Consider the following 14032-nt stretch of genomic DNA (forward strand, 5'->3'; position numbering starts at 1 on the left):
CTATGTGGTTTGGTAGCGTAGTGGTTGGGTTAGCTTCAGTTCCTATGTGGTTTGGTAGCGTAGTGGTTGGGTTAGCTTCAGTTCCTATGTGGTTTGGTAGCGTAGTGGTTGGGTTAGCTTCAGTTCCTATGTGGTTTGGTAGCGTAGTGTTTGGGTGCTTCATGTTAGTTGAGGTCTGAGGCCCGAGACCATGTTCCTGTGTAATGCCTTCAGCCCAATTGACACAGGCTGGGATTCATTACAAGGTGCGTTATAACGCAGCACCCTATGAAATACTTTTAAAAAAATAATAATAATGAAACATCGCTGGAGACACCTTGCAGTTTAGGACACAGTGTTGCATTTGCTAGCAAAGACATTTGCGGTGGCTAAGGGCTCGATTCAATCTGTATCACTAAAGTTCAGCGTTACTGCGCGATTGAAATTTAAAAGGTAATTTCCGATTGAGCCGACATTTGCAGTGTTTACCATGAATGCAGTCTCCGCTAACGCGGCAACATTGCCTTTCAATTTCTATTGCGCTGTAGCACACCTCTTCAGTGTTACAGATTGAGTCGAGCGCTAATTAATGGTACATTAAGTTAATTATTTATCTCCACAGTTAGCCAAGATGATTAGCTAAGCAGACATTTTTTTTTACAGTCAGTTAACAATCACTTTAAAACTATTTTTGCTTGCTACCGTAGCGCTGCAATGTCAATAACATGTATCCAAAAATTACTAAATTACAAGTTGTCTCCAGTTACATTTGACCATTGTGAGGCACATCCATGCGTATCCACTTTCTATGCGTACATGGCCAATGTTAAACCCATAATACTTTAATACTGAAAAAGTATCTGCACCATTTCTGTTAGGAAACATACTTCACAAGATAAATGATCTTCCTATCAATCAATCAATCAATCAATCAATCCAATTCATCATATGATAATCATAAAAATAAAAAAACACTTCTGGTAACAACATTTAAAAAAAAAACACATGAATTCTATGTACACGTTAATATAATGTATTGCATCTTAAATAAGCGTGTTGTGCAAATCCTTCAGGGGGGAAAAGTCTCTGTGTTGGGGTCGGGGGTCAGGCTGTTAGCCAATTGGGAATAGGGTACAATTTGGGACACAGCCTTAGTCTGGACAGGGACCCCTGGCTCTATTTGAACCATTGCAGATAGTTTGTGTTGAGGGCTGGGAAGCACATGTTGTTGGAACAGGAGCCTCCGTAGCTAGGGGGACAGGCAGAGCACGGGACGCCTACTTTGTAGGGGGCCTCTCCGATCCAGTTCCCCCTGGAAAAACACAAGACAGACAGACAGACAGACAGACACAGAGTTAATACTGGCACAGAGTGGTCTTGATTCAGGTATAAGATAGCATATAAACTATATAACTAGCGTATATAACTAGTGTATAGGGAATGTAGTTAGGGAACGTATAAGCTAGCCAGAGCGATAACGGTATAATTTGTCACATATTGTGGGTGACTTCATTTGCTTAATTTCAAGTAAGACTGTGAGTGGCAACATTGATAGTGGCCACAGTGGTCCCTGTGGAGGAAAAATGCTTCTGTTGATTGACAGGCTTTTATAAAACACAGCTGCACGTGTCCTTAGTCACCAACATATGTTCTTCAGTGTGGAACGCCGAGTTAAAACAGGTCGGCAGCGTGCCGGATGAATTATGAGATGATCAGGGCTGGGTCACAAGTCAGTCACAAGTACCGACGGTCATGAAACGGCGGGCCTTTGATTCCGTAATTGAGAATTGGAATTCTGTGAGGTTCTGGAGCGTTTGGAATGTGGCTGCTACCTGTACGTTCACAGCCTTGTGCTAGAGCTAAAGCTCCAATGGGACGGAGATTAACCGTACTATGACAACAGCAGGTTGAGTACTGGCATGCTCAGAACTAAGGTGCAGTACGCCGTTGGTACTATGACAACAGCAGGTTGAGTACTGGCATGCTCAGAACTAAGGTGCAGTACGCCGTTGGTACTATGACAACAGCAGGTTGAGTACTGGCATGCTCAGAACTAAGGTGCAGTACGCCGTTGGTAATAGGACAACAGCAGGTTGAGTACTGGCATGCTCAGAACTAAGGTGCAGTACGCCGTTGGTACTATGACAACAGCAGGTTGAGTACTGGCATGCTCAGAACTAAGGTGCTGTACGCCGTTGGTACTAGGACAACAGCAGGTTGAGTACTGGCATGCTCAGAACTAAGGTGCAGTACTCCGTTGGTAATAGGACAACAGCAGGTTGAGTACTGGCATGCTCAGAACTAAGGTGCAGTACGCCGTTGGTAATAGGACAACAGCAGGTTGAGTACTGGCATGCTCAGAACTAAGGTGCAGTACGCCGTTGGTACTATGACAACAGCAGGTTGAGTACTGGCATGCTCAGAACTAAGGTGCAGTACGCCGTTGGTAATAGGACAACAGCATAGAAGTTGATGTGAAAAAAACTAAGACCTTTCTCAAAGATACTGTATTCCTACTTCCTGAAATATCAAAGGGGTTTAGGTTCAAATTAGCATATTATTACTGTCTACTTACTTGGATGAATAGTTGCACACTAAGTATGTTGCCCGTTTCCACACGTTCCCCCATATGTTCATATTGTGGCACGCGTGTACAGCACAGCCAACTTTGTTTGTTGTGGCCCAAACCATCTGTAAAGTAGAGAGACAGTAGGGATCATCATTATGCAAAGATCATCCATATACTATCATTCAAATGACAGGTTCAAATTGAACTTTCGAATCAAGCATTGATGTCAATGGGAGATTTGCAGATACAGTTCAAGTTAATCATGTGAATCTCAAATTAAGTTATTCTGCCCATACAAAATATGACTTTTCCTTGACTGTCTTCTTACCTGTGTATAATGTGTACACATGGGTCCATTGCACTTCAGGGGGCACCTGGGGTTGCAGTCCCGGGGGTAAGGGAACACATAGTCCTTCACTTCATCATGCCAGGGCTTCACTAACTGGAGAATAGAGCGGTAGCTGAGGACAGAGACAGACCGATTAGTACTGAGGACAGACACTAGTACTGAGGACAGAGACAGACAGATTAGTACTGAGGACAGAGACTAGTACTGAGGACAGAGACAGACAGATTAGCATTGAGGACAGAGACTCAGATTAGTACTGAGGACAGACACTAGAATTGAGGACAGAGACAGACAGACATTTACATTTCAGTAATTTATCAGACGCTCTTATCCAGAGTGGTTTACAGTAGTGAGTGCATACATTTTCGTACTGGTCCCCCGTGGGAATCGAACCCACAACCCTCGCATTGCAAGTGCCATGCTCTACCAAGTGAGACACACAGACAGACAAACAGATTAGTATTGAGGACACAGACAGACAGACAACTGGATCCTGGACTTCCTGACTGGCCGCCCCCAGGTGGTGAGGGTAGGGCAACAACACATCCGCCAAGCTGATCCTCAACACGGGGGGCCCCTCAGGGGTGCATGCTCAGTCCCCTCCTGTAATCCTTGTTCCCCCACGACTGCATGACCGCGCACAGCTCCAACACCATCATAAAGTTTACCTGGCAACACAACGGTGGTAGGCCTGGTCACCGACGACGATAAGACAGCCTATAGGGAGGAGGTCAGTGACCTCTGTGTCCACATCACTAAGTAGTTAACACGGTCCGCACACACCGACACAGTCATGAAGAGGGCACGACAACGCCTCAAGATTTGGCATTAGATCCTCAAGAAGATCTACAGCTGCACCATTGAGAGCATATTGATCACCGCCTGGTATAACAATTGCTTTGCATCCGAATGTGCGTACAACCCAGTACATCACTGGTACCGAGCTCCCTGCCATCCAGGACCTCTATACCAGGCGGTGTCAGAGGAAGGCCCTAAAAATTGTCAAAGACTCCTGCCACCAAGTCATAGACTGTTCTCTCTGCTACCACACGGCAAGTGGTACCAATGCACCAAGTCTGGAACCAGCAGGACCCTGAACAGCTTCTACCCCCAAGCCATAAGACTGCTAAATAGTTAGTTAAATACACTGAACAAAAATATAAACGCAACATGTAAAGTATTGTTCCCATGTTTCATGAGCTGAAATAAAAGATCCCAGAAATGTTGTGCACAAATTTGTTTACATCCCTGTTAGTGAGCATTTCTCCTTTGTCAAGATAATCCATCCACCTGACAGGTGTGGCATATCAAGAAGCTGATTAAGCTTCTTTAAGCGCCTTGTGCTGGGGACAATAAAAGGCCAATCTAAAATGTGCAGTTTTGCCACACAACACAATGCCACAAATGTTTTGAGGAAGCGTACAATTGGCATCCTGACTGCAGGAATGTCCACCAGAGCTGTTAGAGAATTGAATGTTAATTTCTCTACCATAAGCCTCCTCCAACTTCGTTTTAGAGAATTTGACAGTACATCCAACCGGCCTCACAACCACAGACCGCGTGTATGGCGAACAGAGTGCCCCATGGTGGCGGTGGGGTTATGGTATGGGCAGGCATAAGCTACGGACAACGAACACAATTGCATTTAATCAATGGCAATTTGAATGCGCAGAGATACCGTGACGAGATCCTGAGGTCCATTGTCGTGCCATTCATCCGCCGCCATCACCTCATGTTTCAACATGATAATGCACGGCCCCATGTCCCAAGGATCTGTACACAATTCCTGGAAGCTGAACATTTCTCAGTTCTTCCATGGCCTGCATACTCACCAGACATGTCATCCATTGAGCATGTTTGGGATGCTCTGGATTGATGATTACGACAACATGTTCCAGTTCCCACCAATATCCAGCAACTTCGCACACAGACATTGAAAAAGAGTGGGAGAACTTTCCACAGGCCACAATCAACAGCCTGATCAACTCTATGCGAAGGAGATGTGTCGTGCTGCATGAGGTGAATGGTCACACCAGATACTGACTGGTTTTCTGATCCACGCGCCCACCTTTTTTTTAATGTATCTGTGACCAACAGATGCATATCTGTTTTCCCATTCATGTGAAATTCATAGCTTAGGGCACAATTAATTTATTTCAATTGACTGATTTCCTTATATTAACTGTAACTCAGTAAAATCTTTGGAATTGTTGCGTGTTGCGTTTAATATTATATAATATAATACGAGTCACTTTACCCCTACCTACAGTATACTGCTGCTACTGTCTATTATCTATCCTGTTGTCTAGTCACTTTACCCCTACCTACAGTATACTGCTGCTACTGTCTATTATCTATCCTGTTGTCTAGTCACTTTACCCCTACCTACAGTATACTGCTGCTACTGTCTATTATCTATCCTGTTGTCTAGTCCCTTTACCCCTACCTACAGTATACTGCTGCTACTGTCTATTATCTATCCTGTTGTCTAGTCACTTTACCCCTACCTACAGTATTCTGCTGCTACTGTCTATTATATATCCTGTTGTCTAGTCACTTTACCCCTACCTACAGTATACTGCTGCTACTGTCTATTATCTATCCTGTTGTCTAGTCACTTTACCCCTACCTACAGTATACTGCTGCTACTGTCTATTATCTATCCTGTTGCCTAGTCACTTTACCCCTACCTACAGTATACTGCTGCTACTGTCTATTATCTATCCTGTTGCCTAGTCACTTTACCTCTACCTACAGTATACTGCTGCTACTGTCTATTATCTATCCTGTTGTCTAGTCACTTTACCCCTACCTACAGTATACTGCTGCTACTGTCTATTATCTATCCTGTTGTCTAGTCACTTTACCCCTACCTACAGTATACTGCTGCTACTGTCTATTATCTATCCTGTTGTCTAGTTACTTTACCCCTACCTACAGTATACTGCTGCTACTGTCTATTATCTATCCTGTTGTCTAGTCACTTTACCCCTACCTACAGTATACTGCTGCTACTGTCTATTATCTATCCTGTTGTCTAGTCACTTTACCCCTACCTACAGTATACTGCTGCTACTGTCTATTATCTATCCTGTTGTCTAGTCACTTTACCCCTACCTACAGTATACTGCTGCTACTGTCTATTATCTATCCTGTTGTCTAGTCACTTTACCCCCTACCTACAGTATACTGCTGCTACTGTCTATTATCTATCCTGTTGCCTAGTCACTTTACCCCCTACCTACAGTATACTGCTGCTACTGTCTATTATCTATCCTGTTGTCTAGTCACTTTACCCCTACCTACAGTATACTGCTGCTACTGTCTATTATCTATCCTGTTGCCTAGTCACTTTACCCCTACCTACAGTATACTGCTGCTACTGTCTATTATCTATCCTGTTGCCTAGTCACTTTACCCCTACCTACAGTATACTGCTGCTACTGTCTATTATCTATCCTGTTGTCTAGTCACTTTACCCCTACCTACAGTATATGTACATATCTACCTCATTTACCTGGTACCTCTGCACATGGACTCGGTACTGGTACCCCGTCTACATAGCCAAGTTATCGTTACTCATTGTGGATTTATTCCTTGTGTTATTATTTGTCTATTGTCTTTCTCTCTGCATTGTGGGTAAGGGCTCGTCAGTAAGCATCTCACTATTAGTCTACAACTGTTGTTTACGAAGCATGTGACAAATAACATTTGATTTGATTTGACACTCAGATTAGTACCGAGAACAAGGAAATACGGAAAGTGATATTTGTAATTGGTCTCAAGATCTGAGTCGTGGACTAAGGCAATGTTTCTCTAATGTTGGGTCACTCTAAGGCCATGTTTCCTTAATGTTGGGTCACTCAGTCAGTCAGGATCAGGGCCTATACTGGCGGGTCGCAGCTAATTCATTTAAGGTTAGAGAGATGAAGTGCATCCCAAATAGCACCCTATTTCCTATATAGCCCCCATAGAGCCTTGGTCAGAAGTAGTGCACTAAATAGGGAATAGGGCGCCATATGGGAAACATGTCAGGGTCATGACTGATAGTAGCCATTGGAGGAAGAGATCCAGGATCAGTTTCCCCTCCCCCACATCCTGAACTTTATCATTTAGAGGGTGGAACACCAAACTGACTTGGGGTCAGCACCTAGGGTCAACAGTGAAGGGTCAGAGGTCAGAGTTCAGAGGTGACTCACCGTCCGGTCCTGACAGAGAGGTTCTGGCCCAGGAACCTGAGGAGGTGGCGAGGGCCGTGCTCCCACAGACACGCATGAGCCCAGTCCTCCGCTGACTTAGCCAGGGTCTCGTCCCACGTCTACACACATACGTAGAAACACACACACACACACACACACACACACACACACACACAGGGAACACGAGAAACATGAGAATCATGAGTAACATGGACTGAACTGTAGACATGACTAAAATAAGACAACTATACTCATAAAGCCTTGTCTATACTCCCTGTTCCCATCCTAAAGCCTGTCTATACTCCCTGTTCCCATACTAAAGCCTGTCTATACTCCCTGTTCCCATACTAAAGCCTGTCTATACTCCCTGTTCCCATCCTAAAGCCTGTCTATACTCCCTGTTCCCATCCTAAAGCCTGTCTATACTCCCTGTTCCCATACTAAAGCCTGTCTATACTCCCTGTTCCCATACTAAAGCCTGTCTATACTCCCTGTTCCCATACTAAAGCCTGTCTATACTCCATGTTCCCATACTAAAGCCTGTCTATACTCCCTGTTCCCATAGTAAAGTGTCTATACTCCCTGTTCCCATACTAAAGCCTGTCTATACTCCCTGTTCCCATACTAAAGCCTGTCTATACTCCCTGTTCCCATACTAAAGCCTGTCTATACTCCCTGTTCCCATAGTAAAGTGTCTATACTCCCTGTTCCCATACTAAAGCTTGTCTATAATCCATGTTCCCATACTAAAGCCTGTCTATACTCCCTGTTCCCATACTAAAGCTTGTCTATAATCCATGTTCCCATACTAAAGCCTGTCTATACTCCCTGTTCCCATCCTAAAGCCTGTCTATACTCCCTGTTCCCATACTAAAGCCTGTCTATACTCCCTGTTCCCATCCTAAAGCCTGTCTATACTCCATGTTCCCATACTAAAGCCTGTCTATACTCCATGTTCCCATACTAAAGCCTGTCTATACTCCCTGTTCCCATACTAAAGCCTGTCTATACTCCCTGTTCCCATCCTAAAGCCTGTCTATACTCCCTGTTCCCATACTAAAGCCTGTCTATACTCCCTGTTCCCATCCTAAAGCCTGTCTATACTCCCTGTTCCCATACTAAAGCCTGTCTATACTCTACATTCACATATATTAAGGCCCTGAGAAAAGGTTGGCCTGATGAAGACCTAAGGGTTGAAACGTTGTTCTAATAAATCACCTGGGAGCATGAGCAGCCGTGTGGCGTGTTTACCTCTCTGTTTTCAGGGGTGAGAAAAGGTTTCTAAGTAAACTAAGCCGCCTTGAGGCTTCTTAGAAAAACAAATTGCTCTTCCAGCTAGGTATCTCTGCATTAGTCTCTTACGATGTTTCATTTACGTGAGACTGTTCTGCTGTGTTCCCACTACTCCATCGCAACAATGTAACGCGGTATCTTCGGTTAGTCAACAGTCGTGCTGGAACGGAACACAGAGCCGAAGAAGAATTGGATCACGGTTGGGACGAGAGACAGACTCCTGGATAGCAGCAGGCTTTTTTTTCTCTCTCTCTCACTCTCAATCCTTCTCTGTCTCTCTCTCTCTCTCTCTCTCTCTCTCTCTCTCTCTCTCTCTCTCTCTCTCTCTCTCTCTCTCTCTCTCTCTCTCTCTCTCTCTCTCTCTCTCTCTCTCTCTCTCTCTCTCTCTCTCTCTCTCTCTCTCTCTCTCTCTCTCTCTCTCTCTCTCTCTCTCTCTCTCTCTCTCTCTCTCTCTCTCTCTCTCTCTCTCTCTCTCTCTCTCTCTCTCTCTCGGTTCGAATTCAGAATGTTTTGTTAAAGAATGGAAAGACACTTCCGCTCCGTGATTCCATCATCGTTACTTTGATGGCTCTGCAACTGGCCTGTTCAGAGCGATACACTGCCAACAGTTGGTTTTATCGTATCTAGAGTCTTTTACAGCAGGCCTCTGGTGCAATACAAATATAACCTATTCTCATAACAACCACCATCCACTTTAAAGACAGAATCCTAGCCTCTAAACTGGACATTGTCCATGAAATGCAACCGGCTACCGTGTGTCCAAACCCCATTCATCATTCATTCGTTAACTACTCCAACCAAACCCATTACACCACCACGTGGACACTTGGATCCCAAATGGAACCCTATTCCCTATGTAGTGCACTAACTTTTGACCAGGGCCCCGTTGTATTTAATTAAGGACATAAACATTAGTGTAGTCTTCATGAGGTAGCTAACTAGCTTCTATAACTGAAGGGCACTTGAGCTCTCTACGTTTCCCCTCTGGCTCTCCCAGGCGAGGCTCTAGGTGGTCCTGGACTGTGAAATGTGCTCAACAGTTGGGTCAGGGCCAGAGAGGGCCAGAGAGGGCCAGAGAGGGCCAGAGAGGGCCAGATAGGGCCAGAGAGGGCCAGAGGGGGCCAGAGGGGGCCAGAGAGGGCCAGAGAGGGCCAGAGAGGGCCAGAGGAGGGCCAGAGAGGGCCAGAGAGGGCCAGAGGGGGCCAGAGGGGGCCAGAGGAGGGCCAGAGGGGGCCAGAGGAGGGCCAGAGGGGGCCAGAGAGGGCCAGAGGGGGCCAGAGGAGGGCCAGAGGGGGCCAGAGAGGGCCAGAGAGGGCCAGAGGGGGCCAGAGAGGGCCAGAGAGGGCCAGAGGGGGGCCAGAGAGGGCCAGAGGGGGGCCAGAGGGGGGCCAGAGGGGGGCCAGAGAGGGCCCAGCTGGGTCAGGGCCAGAGAGGGCCAGAGGGGGCCAGAGGAGGGCCAGAGGGGGCCAGAGAGGGCCAGAGAGGGCCAGAGGGGGCCAGAGAGGGCCAGAGGGGGCCAGAGGGGGCCAGAGGGGGCCAGAGAGGGCCAGAGAGGGCCCAGCTGGGTCAGGGCCAGAGAGGGCCAGAGAGGGCCAGAGAGGGCCAGAGGGGGCCAGAGGGGGCCAGAGAGGGCCAGAGAGGGCCCAGCTGGGTCAGGGCCAGAGAGGGCCAGAGGGGGCCAGAGGGGGCCAGAGGGGGCCAGAGAGGGCCAGAGAGGGCCCAGCTGGGTCAGGGCCAGAGAGGGCCAGAGAGGGCCAGAGAGGGCCAGAGGGGGCCAGAGGGGGCCAGAGAGGGCCAGAGAGGGCCAGAGAGGGCCAGAGAGGGCCAGAGAGGGCCAGAGGGGGCCAGAGAGGGCCAGAGAGGGCCCAGCTGGGTCAGGGCCAGAGAGGGCCAGAGAGGGCCAGAGAGGGCCAGAGAGGGCCAGAGGGGGCCAGAGGGGGCCAGAGAGGGCCAGAGAGGGCCAGAGAGGGCCAGAGAGGGCCAGAGAGGGCCAGAGAGGGCCAGAGGAGACGTCTGTCACTGAACATCCTGCTCTGAACTACACACCGTCCGTGTCCCAAATGGGCCCCCTATTTCCTATATATGGGCCCCGGACAAAAGTAGTGCACTAAGTAGGGAATCAGTGCAATTTGGGACACATGCACTCACGTCAATCATCAACCTACCATCACCAGTCACCATGACTGACAGCTTCTTTCACTAAGCAACATACATTTATCATTTATCAATGAATTGAGCAACTACTCAAGTAGGCCTAAAGGTAAAGCTGTAGTTTATAATAACCTTTACCATTGATGTTACCAATAGGTGAATTATCAATACATACACGTCAATGTCAACATACCCAATCACAAGAGCAAGAGAAGGCAGGGAAGCAGAATGATCATTCATCATTAATCAACGAGCAATGGGATTGATAAAGTTGAAGATAAATCACTTACCATGTACTCCATATTGGACGCCGGAGGGAAAACCTTCCCCCTTACTTTATTGTGGTAATCGAGAATGGCAAGCATGTCGTTTTGGGAAATATAACGCTTCCTCCTGGTCAGAGGAATATTCTCGCTGTCTGCTTCTCCATAGCTGAACGCTGAGCCAAGATCGGTGAAATTGGTGGCTGGCAGCGTCGAGGACACGGTGGGAGAGTTGGCTGCCAATACACTTGCTCCGCAAGATATACACAGCAGCAGAAAGTGCGGAGCATTCATGTTCGCTTCTTTTTAAGTATTCTCACAGTCTGTATTGCGAGTCTGGATTTAATCTGAAATGAAAGCAAAAAAAAGAAGAGTCATTAGAGAAGTCTATGTTTTCGGTATGCCAACTAGAATGTGCAAAGATTTAAAATGTGCCACGCGTAAAATTGAATAACATCAGATTGTTCTTTTCATCCAATGCAAATCTGCAAGTATGTAACCTAAGATATTGTGAAATTCCAAATAGTGAAAATGTCTAAAAAAACTGCAAAGATTCCCAACAATTTCAAAGACCCATTCAGTAGAAAAATGTCGGTGGCAACAGAGTAAATAAAATCCCTGGAATCTTGGAAAGGTCCTACCTTCTACTTTGGAGCTGTATCTTGTACCTGCGTTGCCAGGCGACACTCTTCCAAAGTTCCAGTTAGAATAGTAGACAGGAGAGAGAGAGAGAGAGAGACGACGCTCAATCCCAGCAGTAACCTCGACCAGTCAAACTATAGGAGGACTTTGGCTGCCGTTCTGCGCGCCGGGTTTATATACCACAGCGGTCGATGCAGGAAGTACGCCCGTCCGAAGGTGTGCTGACGGAGTCCCTCCCTTTCACCTGAAACAAAACATCATTTGGAGAGAGACGTCATGTTATGTTTTATCCCCTTCCTGGCAGAGAGAGCTTGCTTCACTTCACCACAAACATCTGCTTTACGTTTACCCAGCTGGACAAAGTGAAAAATAACATTTATGATAAGGAAGCCACATAATCCTGCAATACTGGTCGGCGGGAGGATGGGTTATTATGGTCATCAGGCACTTTTCTGAGGGATTGGCTAAGGTAACATATAAACTTTCATTTTTAGCAGACACTCTTATCCAGAGCGACTTACAGTAAGCAATGAGCGCATTCGTTTTCGTACTGGTCCTCCGTGGGAATCGAACCCCCAACCTCGGCGTTGCGAGCGCCTTTGCAATACCAACTGAGCCACACGGGACCTTTGCGTGAAGAAGTGTGATGAATGCAAAGTTATGTTGTATGACGCACAATTGGCCCAGCGTCGTCCAGGGTAGGGGAAGGAACGGCCGGCAGGGATGTAGCTCAGTTGGTAGAGCATGGCGTTTGTGGGTTAGATTCCCACGGGGGGGGGCAGTATGAAAAAAAATAAAAAATATATAAATAATGTATGCACTCACTTAACTGTAAGTCGCTCTGGATAAGAGCGTCTGCTAAATGACTAACATGTAGATGTATGAGTCTACCAACTGAGCCACACGGGACCTTTGCATGAAGAAATGTGATGAATGCAACGTTATGTTGTATGAGTGTAATAACAATGTTATAGAGCATTGATGATTAAAGCTTGCTCTTAGGTGTGACAGGTTTTATTGGTGGTGAACCAACATCGTTTGAAGGGCCAGAAAGGGGCCAAGGAGCAACATGTTTTATAAGATTAATTATTAGTCACATTCACGTGGAATGCTAAATTCCATCGTTAAAGGTTGCACTAGTGTTGATGTCTATAGCCTGACATTTCACCCTAAAGGATTTCTGGCGTGAAAGGCAAAACAGCATTGTGCCAATAGGGTTAACCCACTTGGTGGGAATTGTAACATGGCTCATATAGCGAGGATCGCTATGCTATAAAGAAGATGGTCCTTATTCCACCCATGTTGCACCTTGCACGACTGAACCCATCAAGTGGTCAGAACATAAGAGCATAAACACGAGGATCCAACAGGTTTCTGGTCTGGCTGGGGTGAGGGCCGGATCCCTTTCTCTTATTGGTTTTCTTTGTCGTATTCATTATAATACTGTAAATATTACACTTGTTCGGTGTTTGGGTCCACAGGAGCTCTGAGCCAGAGAGCCGACGGATGGCAGCCAAGTTAACCAAACCCTTCTGCAGGTCATTTTTTTTCTGGCAGCTGCTGAACAAATTAAAGCAACGTGACGCAGGAATAATTTTCTTCTTTCCCTCTCTACTCTCTCTCTCCCTCTGTCTCTCTCTCTCTCACTCTCAATCCTTCTCTGTCTCTCTCTCTCTCTCTCTCTCTCTCTCTCTCTCTCTCTCTCTCTCTCTCTCTCTCTCTCTCTCTCTCTCTCTCTCTCTCTCTCTCTCTCTCTCTCTCTCTCTCTCTCTCTCTCTGTCTCTGTCTCTGTCTCTGTCTCTCTCTCTCTCTCCCTCTCTCTCTCTCTCTATCTCTCTCTATCTCTCTCTGGGATTCTTTTCGAAAATGTACTAGGGGAGAACAACTGCCCCCTCTCACGTTTCAAGTACTGGAATAGTGAGTGGAAGGATATACTGTATCACTTGCAGTATTGTAGCCCTTCCATGTACTTTACTCTCTATTTCTTTACTGATATTGAATTAGGCTTTTTACCCTGCATACCTATTAGGGGTGAACTCAAGTCATAACCCTTCCTACTCCTCACAAACCATATGTTACTCTGTAAAGGTCTGAACTCTGAAAGTCCAACAGAAACAAGATGTATTGAAACCTGAGACACATTCTGACGCTTTAGATGTCATTTTGTAGCATTTTCTACATTTTCTTCCTTTTCCCCAGGCGGTATTTAATATCTACTCTGTCTCTCCATCCATAGCTCTGTTGAGTTGGGCCACACCATCCTGTCATATTGAATAGGACCTGTTTCTCTTGGTTGTGGGGCCTTATCGGCATGTCTTCCACTGTTGAGTCAACACCTGACAAACGCAACGGCTTCCACACTGAACTGGAGTATTTAGTGACCAGGAAAGAATGTATTTAAATTAGGACTTGATAACTATATGCACCCGTATAGAAAGTGCACTTATCGGGACCGTGTACAATGTGTGCATCCCAAATGGCACCCTATTCCCTATGTGCCCTGGTCCAAAGTAGTGCACTATAAAGGGACTAGGGTGTCATTTGACATGCAGCCTGTGTGTTTGAGGTGTGTCTGTGGATCTCTCTC

General features: G+C 46.4%; 1 protein-coding gene across 1 annotated transcript; it reads right to left on the reverse strand.

Annotated features, from left to right (window-relative positions):
• Positions 1–805: 805 nt before the first annotated feature.
• On the reverse strand, positions 806–11574 carry LOC121569961 (peptidase inhibitor 15-A-like). The gene is made up of 6 exons (XM_041881327.2): positions 11445–11574; positions 10831–11150; positions 7097–7215; positions 2877–3009; positions 2555–2670; positions 806–1291 (listed from the first exon to the last, which is right to left on the reverse strand). The coding sequence occupies exons 2-6, from the start codon at positions 11095–11097 to the stop codon at positions 1156–1158; spliced, it is 771 nt and encodes a 256-aa protein (XP_041737261.1). The 5' UTR covers positions 11098–11150; positions 11445–11574; the 3' UTR covers positions 806–1155.
• Between the last annotated feature and the right edge of the window lie 2458 nt (positions 11575–14032).

Source organism: Coregonus clupeaformis, chromosome 7 (assembly GCF_020615455.1).
Source record: "Coregonus clupeaformis isolate EN_2021a chromosome 7, ASM2061545v1, whole genome shotgun sequence".
NCBI classification, from domain to species: Eukaryota; Metazoa; Chordata; class Actinopteri; order Salmoniformes; family Salmonidae; genus Coregonus; species Coregonus clupeaformis.